This window comes from Platichthys flesus, chromosome 17, assembly GCF_949316205.1.
Source record: "Platichthys flesus chromosome 17, fPlaFle2.1, whole genome shotgun sequence".
Taxonomy (NCBI): Eukaryota; Metazoa; Chordata; class Actinopteri; order Pleuronectiformes; family Pleuronectidae; genus Platichthys; species Platichthys flesus.
In genome coordinates, this window is record NC_084961.1 from 9,238,368 (window position 1) to 9,256,953 (window position 18,586).

Below are 18,586 nucleotides of genomic sequence, written 5' to 3' on the forward strand. Positions count from 1 at the left end.
CATCCACATATATACACTACATGTACTGATAAACACAGACAGCGCGCTGCTAAATGTCTCTGACTTTTACATGTCTGTGCTCGAGATGAGTCACTTTCAGCTGCAGACAAAGTACCATCACTTCCACTGATTCACACTCGGAACAGCTTCTGAAATAACAATCAGCCACTCTGCTGGCTTTTTCATGCAAAGTGACTGAGCGTACACCATGTCCTTATTATAGAACAGAAAGTCACTGGAACATCGCGGAACATAACAAACTGATTTTCTTTTATTTATAAAAGGCTCGTGACTATACAATGCAGGGTTTTCTAAATGTGTGAGATATAAAAAAATATAGCGAAACAGCAAACACTGGGTGGAAAGAACAACGTGCTCCCTCACAGAGCATCACACAGCTACAACACAACACCAATACAATACTGCTCACACCACCTGTGGCAGGGGATTTTGGCAATGACACAGCTTTTACTGTAGGTACACTTTTTGATATCCCTTTTTTTCTCCCAATACAGAAAAATGACTAAAAGAAAAAAAAGGCAATTTAACGAGCGTTCAATCATCGTCCTCTGAGTCCTCTTCGTCCTCGTCAGACTCGTCTTCATCCTCGTCGTTGTCCTCTTCCTCTTCCTCACCTCCGGTCTGCTGAATGGAAGCTCTTTGTTGCTGTGACACAAAAAATAAACCGTCACTGAGGAACACTCAGCAGAAAGTCACCAATCACGACGGTTGATACTGTGGAATGTGATGTGAAGATGCGGTGGTAACACTGAATGCATGAGGAAATGCGTGACGATTGTGGCATGCTGTGACATGAGGGAATTTCAAAGTGAAAGATGGCGGTGGTGATGCCAAGCACAAACCCTGGCAGCACTGATAAGACTCGCTGTTATCGAGAACCAGTCTCTTGTGGTATGAGGAAACTACTGGTTTCCAAAAGAGGAAGAGACTTTTTTTTATATTCTATCATTAAGATGAGACTTGGAACTATCAGAGTCAAAAGAAACCCCAAATCCCGACAGAAACCTAATTCAATCTTTTGGGGGAACTCTAGTTTTAGAGTCAACTGTTCAGCATCATCTTACCTGTAAGGTTCCTGATGTGCTCAGGAAGGAGCCGCTCCGATCGAGGGACGTTTTGGAATTTGCTCGCACTATGTCTAAGCGTGACTGGTACTCAGGGGGGTGCAGTGAGCTCCTGAACACCTGCCAAACACAGTAGGAGGCTCGAGACTTTTCCACAGAGACACAGAGGAATGGCAACAATGCCTACACACACACACCGATGGGTAATTGTAACATGGGCACTGATTCTAATGCAAGATAGTTAACCCTGAATTTAAATTTAAGGAAGGACTTTAAAGTGGCCGTGGTGTACAGAAGCATAGCAAACAGCACATATACATAGTGGGATCAACACCCCAGTAAAGCAGCCTTAGATAAAGGTGATATATAAATCATAAATGATCAATTAATCAAAGATAATAATGAAATCAATTCATATGCTGCATATGTAAGGAAAGTGTAAAAAAGACTATTTCCATTAAGATTTTAAATCATAATCATAACATCTATTAAACAATATCACAAAGTGGTTGTTTTTGTAGTTGGTCCTGCAGATATTAAGACACAGTTCAGGGATAATATTTGTGCAATTTAAGTTTCAGATATAAACAACTGAGAGTTTCAGGGGAAAACACACACAAAGGAAATACTCTGCAGTCTGGAATATCCAGGAAATCAATAACCTGGCTGACAATCAGCTTTTGTCACATGTCAACAAAGCAGCTCTTTGGGTGCACCTCCGACCACGCAGCCAAACTGCAGTTTAAACCACACCACTGGTTTCCGCTACATAGACAATACAATCCGCACCGGCTCTTGATCAGGATTATCTTCATGCCTGTCATTGTGGCTTTTTCAGATGATTCAATCTGCCGTGCTTTGTGCTATGACTCACTGACAAACAGCCTTGGCTGGGTGAGGAGTTTCGCTTCGATATGAATGGAAGGGAGATGATTCAGTGCAAAAACACACAGATGAGATGGCAAGGGGTGGAGGAAAATAGCACAAGGGCATCTGCTGGAGGATATATCGCTGAATTTCATCGATGGTTTGCTTCCCCTTTACAGGCTTTATCTCTTAAAATAGTTTGGTAAACCTCTCAGACCAGGCTGTAAACACAGAGCAGTGCAGGAGCTGGCATGAGTCTGAATCGTGCAGCAGTCGCCGCAGGTTACTTTAAAAGTTACCACATCAGATGAAGGGTGTGGACTGCACAAGTTGATGAGTAAAGGGAGTGTGAGACTTTGATAGCTTTATCTTGTTAAATATAACCACGAGGTTAATCGGGTACAAAGCAGAGGGTGTATAAAAAACCTTTTCAGTTCAGCGACACACTAAACACACAACCCTTTTCGGAATAATTCTATCTCAGATTTTCCTGAACACAAACTTTGTCATAAGGGAAAACCAGAGGAAAACCTACCTCCAGGTCCGCCTCCTCATCCACACTCTGAATGCTCTGGTAGGCCAAGGTGTAGACCTCCAAGGCCTTGGCATGGAATGACATCTCCACTGTCATAAACTCGCCAAAGACTTTCTATATGAAAGGGAAAGAAAATTCAAATCTTAGAGTATTAAATGAGACATGAGGTAACAACTGACGGAGGATTAAGACGTCTTAAATCACCATTATCTGATTTAATTTCACTGTCACCTTGATGTCCCGGATCTTCTGCTTCTCAAACTCATCTATGGTCTCCTCCAGCTGCCTGGTTGTCCGCGTGGCGTCCATGGTGGCTCTCTGGAGCTCACTTTCAGCCTGGTGGCGAAACGAAAGAAGGAACTTCAAAACACGACAAGGCATCAAAGGTCAAAAGTATTAGCGTGTCACAATTAATGTAAAAACTTTAGAATCCAACAACATCCCTTTGAACCTATTGATTTGTTTCATTAGGGAATTAGTGCATGGTGTGTAAGGTGATTTGTGCAGTGTGAAGCAACTGACACCAGGCCAGTATCATCCAGTAGTAAAACTCTAGTACCATCAGATTTAGACTTGCAGTTCCAGTCCAACACCTGCAATTATACAACATTTTCTACACACAGAGAGCATGACCTTAAAAAAAAAAGAGCTGCTGTTATTACTCTCACTTCCTACAGGTTATGCAGGTTGGCGTGTAGAACTGGTCGGACAATGACTTAAGACCTTCCACTTGTGGAAAACAAGTCTGTGAGTCAGTTACAAGTCACTCCTACGATGCACTTTAATAATAAAGACTAATGAAAAAGATCTGTGGCCGTCACTACATTTTTGCAGCAGACTATTCTTCAAAAGTTTCTGTTGAAGTTGTTGTTCTTCCATTTGAACTTTAACTCTGAAACATGTGTCATCTTTGTAGTTATTCATCACCAGCGATGAGAAGCACAGATATCATGGGACACACCTGAGACTGAAGGCTAGGTCAAGGAAAAATTCAAATAATTCCCTGTTGAATTGCACATTGTTATTGAATCATGTAATTGTTAAGTAAAGAAATGTTATGTAAGCCTTTTCAAACTTGTTAAGATAAACATTCTAAACATATTCAAGTTTATTTCCCTTTTTAAACATGAACTAATATCAATATCTAATCAACGTTTTGATCTTTTGGCTTTGAGAGAAGAGGAACGATGAAAGGATACAATGATCTGTCTGTCTGAGGGGTTCCTCTGTCGGGTCCTCTCGAGCTGAGCCATCTGTTTGGCTTCTCTCTCTCTGGCACTTTGAGTCGTCTTCAGATCCTCCTGCATGAATTCACAAGGACACAGTAGTCATTATGAAAATGAACAGCGATGCTGATTTAGATTTCCAAGGACTTAATTAAAAGTATTTGGTTAGACCTCTGAGTTTCTAAATCATGTCCTCAACTGCACCCTGTTGTGCAAACATCTGAAGCATTGTAATGTTAAGCAAATGGATTGAAAGATAAAGTAAAGAGTATTGGCTTTAATGGAAAGTTAATTTAGCACTTCAAGGAAAAAGCTAAGAAGCATTATATGGATTTTGGGCATGTGATATGAAGTCTGACAAATCCATATATGACAAGTGCATATGCCGCGATGTGTAACAAAGACTCCAAAATATCACGAAGAAACTTGATATTCTTAATACCACTATCGAAACATGGCATTGAGTAGGGTTGATGCCGGCTGTGGCATACAGAATGGTTTGTGAAGTATTGGGATATTACGATTAAAACAACACTGCACTCTTGTGGCCACACAGTGGTACTGACAAAGACAGCGTGATCCCAACTATGTCCTCCGTTATATCCTCTTTATACGTTGATGTTATCACTACACCCTGAGAGGCCAGGACACGTGTAATCGTGCAATAGAGTGAAACAAACTGTAACACAAATGGGGGAAACTGCATGAGAAGGTGGACAATTTCAACATCTTTGGATCATTTAAAAATGTGAGTGTGTGTTTTTTTACAACAACTCTAATCAGAAAAGTAATGTCAAGCTCTGGAAATAAACCAGAAGTTGATAAAGTTGCAGTTAAGTTTCTCAGTTAGCAACAGTCGATATAGTTTTACAGTAGTTGCAAGTGGATCGTGGTTGCAGCTCTGTTATTGTGCGTTGGCTCATTTGGAATCAGTGTAGACGTCAACGTGGCTGACGGTAACATTTACCCTTTTACGTTTCACAACAGCTCCATAACTCTTCAGTGGCTCTATGACTTTGGCTTCAAGTCTCTCCACCTGCAAGGCAGAATAGTTCATGTTAGTGTATGTCTTACTCAACACAATCAGACTGTGGCTGTAAGCAGGATATTATTAAGGACGCCAGCTGATGTAATCTAACCTCCGCTTGGCGGTAGTCCTGGATCTTGGCCAGGTGGTCGGCGTACTGCTTCATGCCCCTCTTCAGATTTGGCGTTTCAGTGTCTGCGTACAGGCTGATTTCCCGAACCAGGAGGTCGGCCTTGTCCCGTAGCCTGGCTGTTTTACGCACGTAACCGGCAAACAGCTGGCACATCTCTCCGAAATGTTTCTCCACATTGGTGATGTTCTCCTGGATCTGTCTGGTCTGGTTGTCCCTGTAGAGGGTGGAGGACAACGTCAACATCAGGAATCAAACAGCGGTTCCGATGTGAGAGGACAAGGAAGTGCTTGTGCTGGGTAATAAGATCTTAAACAAATAACCTGTGTTGGTGTGATAGTGCTGGAACATATGGCCAAAATATAAAATAAAAATAAATCAGTCAAATATCCTCATCTTTGCTCCTGAGTGAATGATGTAGTTTTAAATGTTTTATTATGGAGAGAGAAAGACAAACACTCGATAAAAATCAATACATTTAGCAAACCTGAGGTAGATCCTCCAAACTTCTTGCACAATGCACAAGAAATATATTAACTTATATAAAGAATTTTGTTGTATTGATACCGATATAAACACTAGGATCCTATTGATATTGTTCCACTGCCCACACCACAGATGTGAGGCACCGTTTGTTTTGATTTTATCAGTGTTGATGAACATCAATCTAGCTCAGGGCAGTAAAACCTATTTGTTTTCATCCACAGCCATCGTGAATCCCCTTTAGAGAAGGGGACAGTTCCTGAACAACCACTCGTCCACACTCATATCGCTATTGAGAGTAAATAAGCGTAAGGTGATCCGCAGCTAGCTAACCTGCTAGCTGTTTCTCTTTGCTAACGTTAACAGAACACACACTGGTTCCCGGGTAATGGAGGGGGGGGGGGCGGTCGGAACCGGCTCTTACCTCGCTCTCGCATCCGGAGTCCGACTCATCTTCGCAGGACAGCGGTGAAACAAACGGAGTCAGCGAGCACGTATGTTTATCCACATGTAGAATGTCCTCCAGCTAACCAGCTCCTCCCGAGGCTAGCACGCCAGTCTGCCGTTTCCATGGAGCCCGCCTCCTCCTCCTCCTCCTCCTCCTCCCCCCCCCCCGCTTTTTCCGCTTCGGGAATGCATTCTGGGAAATGAAGTCGCTTCACTTTCGCCTCTGGGCTGCAGGTAAGACGGTGAAGTTTGTCATCTCAGACAGCAGCTCGTGTTTTTACACGGATCCGTCTGTTTGTTTGTTTGTTTGTTAAAGTATTAGACAAGAAACTACAAAAATAAGTCTCGGCAAACTTGATGGAGGGTTGCGGAGGAATCCATTATATTTCAGTTTGGATGTTGATGAAAGGCCTGATGCAGGATTCATTTGTTTCTACTATTGTTGATCATGTGTAGGATTGTTTGGTCTTGTCAGAGATGTGGGCCCTCCTGAATAACATTTTGAGTTTAGCTGGAATGCTGTATGTTGCTCACCTCAGTGATTATTTTTCACTCATAAAGCAGTAAAAGAAACTTGATTTACAAGATTGACAATCCTGAGTAAATTTGCTGCGCTGCTGTGCCATAGTTTGCTTGATGTTTGTTTTCCATTTTATGCAGTTTTACACTTTTATTCCACAGAGACTCTCTCTCTGAGGTTTAAAAAAAAAATGTCCACGTTAATATATATATATTTTGATAGTTTTCCTGTCTCTTGATGAGAGTTAAGGCCAGAGGATGTCGCACAAAAGATGAAAATCTCCAAATATAACACAGGCATATCAGTATCTCTCTGAACTTAATGAGCAAAGTGTTTTGACAGTACTTTGAAGTATTCTGAAATGATCTATTCTACTTTGAAAAATTGTAAACAGTGAAAATGTTGGATTTTACTTTGAAAAATCTTCAAATATATTCATTAAAATCGTTAATATTCCTGATGTAGGTAGTCAGGGAAGTACTGAACACAGGCATTACAAAAACTGAGACAAGTTCCTCCTCTTGTGGGAATGTTTCTATGTGTGGAAATCTTAGTTTTTCAAATGTAACTGAAACCATGACCTCTTCTTCCAAGGAGGTGATGTTCTTGCCCCTGACAGTTTTTGTTTGTCAGCAGGATTACACAAAATCCTCAGAGGGTTTTTCCAGGAATCTTGGTGGACGGATGGGACATGAGCCCAAAGAGAACCTATTATATTTCGGTGTGATCTTGATAAATGGGACTACACAGGATTTTATGTAATTTTTATACATCATTATCTAGCTATTTTAAAAATAGGGCATTCCGTCACTGATTTCCATAGAACTTGATTTTTTTTAAATCTGGCATTTTGAGGGAACTACTATAATTTTATGCAATTTGGTGTGGCTTGATTAAATTTATGGTATGGCCCATACCTCAAAGGTATTTAGTTTAATGTCTCATAAAAGTTACTGTCTCTGATTTCGACTCTTTAATTTCACAGTTCATTTATTTGACTTAACTCAACTCGCATCACAATAACTAAACACAGGCTATAAAAGCAGTTGTTCAGTCTTTAACGTTGTGCCGTGCCAAGTTAGTAAAACGAGGAAGTGAGTGCCCCTGCTGGATGAATCCAAATATTTGGCTATGGCTTCTCTAATTCCCCAAATAGATCAAGGTACATTGCCTACATTGCAACAAAGAGGATTGCAAATAGTCCTTTTCAACAACAGCTTGACTGTTTTGGAACTGGTGCCAGGAGCAGACTTTGTGATCACTGCAATGAATGGAGGCCTCATTGTAATTCCCTCCTCTGTGTTTGGGAATGCATGAATGTCACCAGCTGCCACGTCTGCTCCTCTATGGAAAATGTCCAAAAACCTTAATTATCACGCTTAATCATCCATGGGATTGAAGCAGGGGAGATCCCACTGTAGCAGATTGGCGATGTAAAACATGGTCATAGCATCGAGCTGTGTGCCTGGAATCCCAAGAGGATCTGGTTTCTACTTCCTGCTACAGCTGATGCCTGCATAGATTCATTTATTTGTTAAGAGCTTCTGATGCAACTTTCCTCTGCTGCGGCTGGTTGCTTATCACACCTCATTTCTCTCCTTTTTTATAATCATTTATAGAAAAAAAAAAAACTAATTTGAAATCAGCACATCTGGAGACATAATGGTGCTCACCGTGTTCCCTTGTGTAGCCTTTTTTTAACCTTAAAATAGAAGTTTCAAAATTAGTTTGATGGTTCACTGACTTGGAAATCAGAGATGTCACTTCCATTCCCTACCCTCATCCTGAATGCCTGTTCTTGCTCTATGTCACTTTGATGAGAGGGTACGATCCCCAGTGAGCAGTGTGTATCTGACCGGTAGTTGTATTTCAAATTGCTTAAATCAGGTCCAGAAAGTTCATGAACTGTAGATCAGGTAAAAGACTTCTAAAGACTTAGAAATCATTAAAAAGCAGCGTTTACCGCCCATATTCAGCGAGGAGCAGTAGCTCTTCGGGGGATTATGAGGAATACACACCATGCAGTTGTGTTTCAGTTCAAGGAGTTGAACTACAGTCAGAGCTCGGGTCGAGAGATTGAAAGGCTTTGTTTTCTCTCTATATGTCACCCAGAGAAAGAGCCAAGTTGAATTACCATGTGTAGCTTCAGAGAGAACTGTTGCTTAGTAAATATATAGGATCTATTGGCATAAATTTAGAATAGTTTATTAGAGTTTAGAATAATCATAGTGATATTTCCACTATTGTATAATCATCTAAATTGTATGAATTGTAATTTCCATCAAGGTTCCCTTTATATTGAAATATATATTGTTAAAATTTAACACATTTTGAGTTTTATGACAACTGAAGGCTGACATGTTTGGAAGGGGCGGATGAGGTGAGGGGTATTCAGCTGCAACAGGACTCTTCACCACTAGATGTCACTAAATGTTACACACTGAACCTTTAAGTGTTCTTTAAGTCTGATCGTGTTGACTGAAGGAGGGACAGGACTATGAAAGAGAATCTAGCAGCTCTGCACAGTTTCCTGCAGCGTATTGATGTTTATGTTTCTGAAGACGTGACACATCGCGTCTGTTTTTGTGAATGAAACATGGAAGTGAGAAGTTTTATCGTGTGATTGCATCACTCAACCACATGATGGCAATCCACTTCCATTTGTCTGTTTGCCCAAGACGTGTGTTTGAGTTTGCCTGACTACAGGTGGATTCTGGGCTGTTTGAAATACCCCTTTCATGCACAGACATATATGACTGACTGACGTCTCTCTTTACCTTCTTCATCATCACATGTCCCCATTACTCATCAGCCCTCCTCTGGCTGCTACCAGAGACTATAGATTCAAGGTCCCTCACCATGTGACAGACGCCTGTGTACCTGACGTCCTACTGGATCTTTGTGTTAAATGAAGCCCGGGGCATGTTGACGAGTTTCCATTGGCTGCCTGTAAATGTATTCATGATTGGTGGCATCGTTTTAGACCGCGCATCTGACTTTCTCAAAGAACAGATGGTGTTGTTTTCGAAGTAGCATTTAGCAGCAGCAGCTCCCTGCCTCCTTCATGCTCTCCTGTCTCTCTCTCTCTCTCTCTCGCTCTCTATTGCTGTCTGTATCCCTCTGTGCCCTCTCACTCCGTCTCCGGCTCGCTCTGCCCGACTCTCTCTCCCCCTCTGCAGCTCCCTGTGCCACAGCGGCAGCAGCACACTGGAGAGATGTGTGGCCTGCTGAACAGATTGGGAGTGACATATGTCAGACGTGGGGGGACTTAGTGGGGCAACCAAGTATGTGTTCCCCTGCGTGCGTGCGTACGTGTGTGTGTGTGTGTGTGTGTGTGTGTGTGTGTGTGTGTGTGTGTGTGTGTGTGTGTGTGTGTGTGTGTGTGTGTGTGTGTGTGTGTGTGTGTGTGTGTGTGTGTGTGTGTGTGTGTGTGTGTGTGTGTGTGTGTGTTGATTCTACCCCTTCAGGTGCAAGTCCTGGCGTTAACACGCTAGACCTGAAGCTGTCCTCCCACATAGAGAGGCACATAGGGCTTTAGATTCCCTGTTAATAACAAGAAGGAGTCTGTGGGAGGTGTGTGTGGGTGTGTGTGTGTGCTCAGGGACACTGAGGATTATGAACAGTGTGATATCTTGTTTGCCACTTGGTGCATAAAATGAAATTACAAGCCAAGAGTCAATATCCCTTCATGCTGATTTTGGCTACCTTCGCTCTCCTTCCTTTTAACGGCGACATGCCTCTGATTTGGCAGAACGACCCCGCGCTGCTCTCCTGCAGAAATGAACCCTGGAACATCCAGAGGGAAATAAATCCATCCTCTCCTCTGAACTTCAAACTCAGTTTCCAGCGATTTTAAACTAGTCTTTAAATTACAAATGTATTTGTTCTCAGAAGCAATTAAATGTCTCTCTGGAGAGTTTCTCAACAGAGAACAGAATCCTGAAATCTGCAGCGACAGTCAATCAAGACAACAGTCCTGATCAGCTTCTGCATGCGAATAAACCGGGTTATAGCTGAAGAGTCAGCTTCAAATTAAATTCCCTGATATGCGGTTCACGCCACTGCCAGAGCAGCATCTACCTCCTCTTCTGATGTTTTTACCTCCGCCAAGAAGGTCATGTTTTCGTCTGCGTTTGTTTTTGAGATAAGAGAATACTTAATTAATCCCGAAGGAAATGATTGTGCCAGGTTGCTCCAAGATTACAGTTATTAGCAATGCATAATATTATAGAAGACAGTGAATAAAACAATAGGCTATTGAGTCTAAAAAAATTGGTGAAAATAAAATATTAAAATGTATTGTAATTTAAAAGAAAAATATTAAGTGTGTACAGAGTAATGCAGAACAGAAATAGAAATGAGAATGAAATGAGCAACAGGAGAAAGTTGCAGTGAGTAATATGGAATATTACCCACACACAGTATTGAAACAAAATGATGAAAAAACTGTAATGTTACACTTGCCTGTTTGCATCTTGATTAAATAAATAAAGCACATTTTAAAAACTGATCTGATTTATTGTGTGCAATTTGCTGCCGATTAAAATAAGAATCCAGATCTAGTGAATTTAACTGCGGTGTGTGAAGGAGACTAATGGGCCTTGGGCTGAGTTTTTTTTTTTTTTTTATGCAATTGAGATGGACATTATTTTGAGATCCCACCGAAATAGGATGCTCCAGATCTTTTCATCTCACGTTCCAGATCTGAAATTCAGTGCTATCCCCTTTTAACTCCAGCAACCTTGAGCAGAAGTCGTCTCTCGGCAGTTAAGCGGTTGCTTGAAGGGCACGCGCGACGCAGTCACGGTCCAGTGCTTTTATTGACCCAATGAAAAACCTCTCTGTGTCTCCAGGGGCTCGCAGCTCAGGTTAGGGTCTTTGTTGTCTGCGTTCATTAGTGTCTCCTTCGCCAATCTCCTCTCCTTCTCCCCACATATCTCTCTCTCTCCCTCTCTGACTCTCTCTCAGACGCCTCTTTTTCTCCCTCCCTCTCTCCCTGTCTGCTGCTCTTTTCCCCTCAGGAGCTGGCGAAGAAAATGTCACCAGATCAAATTAGTGGGAGCCTCCAACACTGCCTGTCTGCCCCTGTCTGTCTGTTCCACCGAGTGATAGCGTCACTCATGGAAGTTCGGAGAAGTTTATTTGTGTCCAAACTTTGTCTTCCCCAGGTATGATACTCTCTCTGACTCCACTGGTAAAGTGTTTATTCTTGGAGTAGGTTTGAGCAACTTTCCAACATTAAATGTATTGTATATATTTTCTGGAGTGAGGCTCCTATATTGTCCCAAATGTTCCTGCGATGATGGGACTCTAAGACGTCCTGAAACCGCTTCACTCAGTATTTCTTAACTCAGATTTGATCCCCAGGTCCATTTGTTTGGGAACAAATGTCCTGGATGATGAATTCTAAATGAATCCAAACTGCAAGAGGCTGACGGCATTGATGTCGGTGGTGGTGACAGGTAATTTCCATGATCTTATCCCAGCTACTATGGCAGAACATTACATATATTGTGCATTTAAAGTTAATCTTCAGTGTTTTTCACCATTTGATAAGTAAACAAGTTTAGCTTATACACTTTCCTGTCAAAAGTTTCAAAGCTGAATATGAAGTGGGAGCCCGGACGTGGTTATCTTAGGTTGAAGTAAATGAACACAAATTAACTAAGGATATCTTTATGGGGTCTTTTGAACATGTACATAGAAAGTATGATATTTATCTAAGGAGCTTTAGATGTGCACATCGGTGTAGTATTTTTTAACCCTGGCACATCTTTGTCCTCCTGCTTCCAGTCTTTATACAAAGCTAATTTAAAAAAGCTGTTGATCTACAGGATGATCCTCTCATCCAAGAAAGCAAATAAGAATGTTTTTATTCCCAAATGTCAAAGCTGCTTCTTTAAACATGTATAATTCATACAACACTTTCATGATCTGATTGACTGGGGATGGCAACAACTTTGCATTCGGGAAAAAGCCTTGATCTCACACCCAGTCCTTTTTGCAGTGTCACCACCAGTGCATCACTTATTCATAGCACATTTCATATTCATAGCCTTCTTCACTTCACTGAGACGCGGCAGACATAGTGATTTCTCTCTGAGTCTGGCATTATTTACCTTAATGCATTTTGGTGGAAAGAGAGGGGAGCGTTTGCCAGACCTCCATCTTTGCAAACAGATGACTTGAATGCATGTTAACCTTGGTGGCAGTAAAAGCCCTCGCCGATATTCCTCTTCAACATACTGTGTCTATCAGAGTCCATTGGGGGGGGGGGGAGAAACTGGAGCACTTCCAGGACTCCTCATATACTGACCGCAAAAAGGGCCTTAATTGAAAATGACTTCAGACTATTGATATGAGAGAGAGAGGCTTGGTTGAGTGCACAATACAGAGTGTATTGAATAATGTGAAGAGGTGGGGAAAGGATTGTTTCTGTGGTCCATTTTTATTCCTCCGCGTCTGCGACAGTTGTGGCCGGAGGCATTATCTTTTCTGGGTTTCCCATCCGTGCATCTGTTCGTCCGTCGGTCTCATTCCCCAGAACACGAAACGTCTCCTGAATGTGTGAGTGAGAAAGACATTTTCTTCAAATCTGAGCATTAACCTTTTGTAGGATTGGGTTTTGGGATTCTAACGTGTGTGGCCATAAGTCACGAATTGATACACTAATTAAAGAAACAAATGGACTTAATGCCTTTAATTCCTTAAAATCTTTTTATTAAATTCCATCAAAGTTTTTACTCCATACATGAGTCTGTAGAGACGTGCATGCTAACTGCAGCTTGACTGGTCGTTCCCACCGAATGTACCTGATTGAACATCCCGCTCCGGGCGGATATTAGACTAATCCTTAAACATTCTCCTAAACGAGAGGAGACGAATTTGCAGTGAAATAGAAAGGAGCGCACCGAAGTCCATTTCCATGGTGATCCATCACAGCCGGATGAAAGTGGCCACTGTCCTGCTGCCATCAGTATGCAAATGGTGAAAATGGCCCTCGAGTGCGGGGAGCAGTTCCCTCAAGTGCATTCATTACCCAGCGTTAGCATAATTGATTCCCAGTCCTGCCATAAAACTGGTCACTCCCTGTGCCTCCCACTGGAGGGGGGGGGGGAATCCTCCGGGGACTTCACGGGCTAACTTCAATCATAAATCATTAAAGGACACCACTGGCCAATGGACTGTGCCAGGGCCCCAGAGACCTGCGAGCAACACTAATACAGTCACTGACGTCTAAATCATCGATGTGACATGTAAAGGTGCCTACAGGGTGACATATCCTCCACTCCACCTCTCTATCCTCATTTCTTAACTCGGTGTCATAAAAACGTATGTGGCCCGCGCAGGCAACACGTATCTTAGCAGAGCCACATGTCAGAGACGGAGTGTCTGGGTTCGTGCCAGAAACGATCCCAATAATTAAATAAGGCATTTTAGCGATTTTATAAAATCTCATGAATTACCTATAAAGTAATGTATGAGTGCAAATGTAATGAGCGAGTCGGTTTATGTCAGAGAATAAGCTTTGATTTCTGGCTTCTGTTTTTTTTTTTAGATGAGCAATATGATTGACTGCGAAAACATAAAATATGCCGAGCCCATGAGTATTCTAGGTGGTGCATCCCAGTCATAAGTTACTTTGGTAATTAAATGAACATCAGGGCTGCAGACTAGTTACCGCAGAAATCATGATCGCTTTTGGCCGCTGCCGTATTTCTCTCTCCAGCGCCACCATTCAGAGCAAGTGTGCGGCTTATTAGGGCTCCTATTAGAGAAAGAGCGGTAAAAAGATGTATATTTTTTTCCATTCGCACCATCCAACCAACCCTCCATCTGTCCATCCATCCATCCATCCATCCATCCATCTCTCGTCTTTACAGTCTCATTAAACTCATCAAGTTGTGCAGTGATGGTTCGCGGCAGCTCAGAGAGCGAGCGACACCGACTGACGGGGACGAGAGGAGAGAGATGGGGGGGGTGTTCGTGATGTATCGCCACCTTGCAAAATAAAACATATTCATAAAGAATATTCATTACCTCCACCAGCCATCCCCCAGATGGCCAGAAAATTGGCTTTGTGTGGATGCGGATTCGGGCATGCATATTAATGGAAGACAGATGTAAACGCATATTCATATTCTTTGGCTCTTTCCCTTCTTTCTTTTTTTTCTGTGAGAGACAAAATGATAATGCATCCACTTAGGAGAGGGGTAAAAGGGGGTCTGCATCCGGGAAGCGATTCACCTCTAATGTGCTGGTGAGTTAGTGGCTTTTTGTCAGAGTGGCAGTGCGTGTCCCTAATTGTCGAGTGTGTATTTGTGTTAGAGTTGTCCCATCTACAGTTTATCTAAAGTGCTCTCTCTCATTCTCTTTCAGTTCGATACAGGGCCTTTATTTGCATGAGAGTTTTAAAACACAATGGAGCAACAGCATTAAAAACCTATTATGTATTATATTATTATATATTAACAAATAATATTATCATAACCCCCCTCACACACATAAACACACCCATACACTCGTCATAATCAGAGCACACAATGGCCAAATATACAAGTTTCTTTCAACAACAACTGAACATATTATCTTTGTGAAGATGAGATTTGGGTTAGGTAGGATTAGATCACATTCCTTTCAGCCAGGTACATGTATATATATGGAATTACCAACATCTCGAGTTTGCCCAAGTTCTGCTCACCAGACTTTATATTGTCTTTCTTCTGAGTCCTCTCCTCTCTGCCTCCAGCTGCTGGTCGTTTTGTCATTACCTTTACTCATGTTCACATTGCTGCCACCAGAGGACAGTAGCGCTCTCTCAGCCTCCCCCTTTAAAGCCAGGGAACAAAACGTTTCTATCCCACCTCAGATACCTGCATAACTTAAATACTGCAGTTACATAAATACTTTTTTATACACAAAGTCAGCTAAAATAAAAGTGCATCACAGCATCAATAGGTTTTTGCATATTACTGGGTATATATAATGGGCCTCATGATATATTGGAGGAACAGAAACCGAATGCCTTACAAATACCTACATTAAGGACACCCCAAACTAGTGAACGTGCTTTAAAATGTGATATCATTAAGTGAATGCAGCTTTTGTATCTAGAGCTGCTGCACAATTTTTCATTTGACCCTCATTATCATGGTTAATATTAAAAGTACTTTACAAGTTTTAATAGAACCTCTTTGAAAAAGGTCCATTTGCTTACCTGGTGATGTCAGTGTACTGCAAATCGAACATGTTTTTGAGGTATTGAATGCTGGACTTGCAGTCGGTTGTCGTCGTCTTTTTCTCTACTATGAAAATAATATACTTTCTCATCATCTTTATTATGCTACTATTCTAAATAGATAGCTTTTTCTTAAGACCTAATAAATATGAGCACACACACTACAACCAACTGCTGATCTTCTTTACACATGTTGGATCTCATTTTCCACGTTCCATCCTGTTTATGTCACAGTGAGAATTTTGAATAGAAACGGCCTCATAAACCCTCCGTCTTGTAACGTTGCTCTGCTCAATTGGAATAAAACCTTCTTTGTGTAAGTGTGTGCCAATATGGAAAATTAAAGTCGGTTAATAAAAAGCAGTACTAAATCAATTGGCGCCATAAAAGTTACAGGACGATATTAAAATGTGGGTTGGCGGGGGGGGGGGGGGGGGGTGCAATAGTGGCATGAACATGCCGTGCCTGAATTATCATGTTAAATTAATATCCAGTCTTCAAATGAAGCAGAAAGCCCAATAAAGGTCAATTAAGCAACTAGCCTCCGATCTCCATTTAGAGTTTTATGGCCTCATCTAAATCATGCCGCTGATGCCGGGTCCGAGGGGCCCCGCTGGCTGCTGTAGACCTCTGGGACCCGGCGAGGGCACAAGCTTTCAAGATCTATAAGTCCATGACGCTGGTTAGTTTGGATTGGACCAGCTCTGTGATTTTAGCCCCCTAATACCTATACTTTGAAAAATAGATGTTATTCCTGGTGCTGCTCGCAAGAACAGAGTTTACATGTTTCCTGCAGCCGAAAGACGGCAGTTAAAATCATCACAGTTGATTCCAACGTGAACTTTCTACTCCTGTGGATTGTAACAGTGGGTGTTGAGAATGTTTCCTGGTTCCTTCACTGTGGAGAGCAAATAACCTCTGAGAACTGTGGAGACTGGGAAACTGACAAATGTTCAGATTTCTCCTAAAGAAATACGATTATATTTGTCATCACACATTAAAATACGATAACTGACTGTGTTATCTGGACTGAACCGTTTTTCATTAGCTCCAGCTCTTTTATTACTTTGACTTTATTATTACTTTATTGTTTGAGATGCTGTCAATTTGAATCAGAAGTGTTATAACCGACCATAGCTCTATAGCCTCTATATAAAGGGACTAAATATAATGGTCACTGCACAGGCTCTATTTTTTTTTGTCAATAATTGTCTATAACTAAAAACATATCTTTTCTGTGGATAAACTCCTACAGGAATAGTATTATTGATCAAACCAACCTCATGACCTGAAAAGCCTCCTTATGTGTCAAGCAACCAACCAAAATAATGACAGCTCACCTCTGCACCATTATAAGTGGGCTACCTGCAGTTTCAAATTGACGTCCACTGACATGATGGCAAATGAGCGGTCAAAAGAGTGCTGAATAATTCTCGGGTAAGCACGCACCCATCGACCACTTATCGACCCCTTCAAGGGAGACTGCGACATTGACGTGTCTTTATGCAGATCCATATTGTCCTATAAATAAATCACACTGAGCTAGTTAGAAAAGTCGTCTTTCAAGGTTCACGGCTAATAAACAAAGAATGAGCTCAGCTGTAGCGCTGATCTCTTTCTTATTGCATCTGCAGGCGGTAACATAACGTGGAGGAAGACTCCGGAGCAAATGATCTCCTCATGACACGTCTGACTTCATCATTATCTCAAGATGCACAGCAGTTACTAAATTAATACCAAGTATATTATGTTTTTCTAACAGCTACTCAACTAAATCCATGAATGAACTGGCCATCAATAGAGCTTATTTACTATCACCACGGCCTAACAGTCCCCTGACGCCACTAGATTTAAATCTGCTAGACCTAGATTCATAAATATCACTCCCCTTAATATGCCTGTTGTTTTATCAATGCATTATATCCTGGGGAATTGGTGAAAATATAAAAAATGCCCTATATCACAATATTAAAGTGAATAACGAAGAATCTTGGATGCTTTGTCTGGAATATGTCTAGATTTTTTTCTATGTCCCATCCTTACACCAAGTTTCATGAAAATCCATTTAATACTCTTTAGATAATCCTGCTGATAAGCAAGCAAACCAACCAATCAATCAAATGGAGAGGAGTGAAGACCTAATTCATATTTTATACATTATATTTTATATATTACAACTTTTTTTGTATTGTTTTGTGTTTTATGTCAATTTTCAAAGGCTAAAAGGCCCCAAAGTGGAAGATGTAAACTAGGACTCAATAATTAATGATGAAGTGATTCATCAAGAAGATAAAACGATAATCAAAGTGCAAGATTAAAAGAGTTTGTGCTCTATTAAGATTAAAATTCTCCCAAATATGATCATAATGAGGAGATAAGCTAGTATTCATAATTTGGAATGTGTACAGTATGTTTCAGTTTCTTTGTTATTGAAGATGATATTATAAACTGTATAACAATAAGCAGAAATCGAGGACACAAGACAGAGTTCTGGAAGATCCTCGTGTGGAGCTGGCTGTTTGAAGCTCAGAATTCATGAGAGCACTCCCATCACACTCCCAGCGCTCACCAAACAGCAGTTGCTCTGCACACATGGCTTGTGCATCTTTAAATACACTCTCCGTCTGTAAGACTCTCCCCATACAAAATGCATAATATGCAACAATTCAGCAAAATGTTGTGGTGGAAAGTGAGTATCCCTGCTTCGTTCCACATGCTACACATCTGGAGAGTGTCGGGCCACATTACATGGGTGAATGGGTTAGTGACCCAGATTCTCTTATGAGGTTTTAGGTGTCTAAGAAAATGGAAGTGCTTTTTTTTTTTTTCAACCGACAGATGTTCCTCTTTGACAATTACATAAACAGCAGAGCAGACACTGATATGAGAGACCAGTAAAAGAACTGTACAGATGTGTCAGGGATGGATTCATTGAGATGGTGCAAAGGTTTTGATGAGGTTTTCTTCAGCTCACACGACATTGTAGTAAAAAATTTACTCTGTGCTCATAGCACCGGCCTGAATGATT

The 18,586-nt window shown here is 41.4% G+C and overlaps 1 protein-coding gene across 1 annotated transcript; it reads right to left on the reverse strand.

Moving 5' to 3' along the window:
* Nucleotides 1–248: 248 nt before the first annotated feature.
* Nucleotides 249–5,915, reverse strand: cibar1 (CBY1 interacting BAR domain containing 1). The gene is made up of 9 exons (XM_062410601.1): nucleotides 5,778–5,915; nucleotides 4,853–5,087; nucleotides 4,681–4,749; nucleotides 3,687–3,788; nucleotides 3,431–3,454; nucleotides 2,719–2,847; nucleotides 2,488–2,601; nucleotides 1,086–1,205; nucleotides 249–666 (listed from the first exon to the last, which is right to left on the reverse strand). Exons 1-9 carry the CDS (start codon nucleotides 5,804–5,806, stop codon nucleotides 556–558), a joined length of 933 nt encoding a protein of 310 aa, XP_062266585.1. The 5' UTR covers nucleotides 5,807–5,915; the 3' UTR covers nucleotides 249–555.
* Between the last annotated feature and the right edge of the window lie 12,671 nt (nucleotides 5,916–18,586).

Coding starts and splice junctions, on each gene's coding strand:
- cibar1 (XM_062410601.1), bottom strand. CDS start 5,806: ATGAGTCGGACTCCGGATGCGAGAGCGAG. Junction 2,602..2,718: donor AGAAGATCCGGGACATCAAG/GTGACAGTGAAA, acceptor CCTTTCATATAG/AAAGTCTTTGGCGAGTTTAT. Junction 667..1,085: donor GCACATCAGGAACCTTACAG/GTAAGATGATGC, acceptor TTTGTGTCACAG/CAACAAAGAGCTTCCATTCA.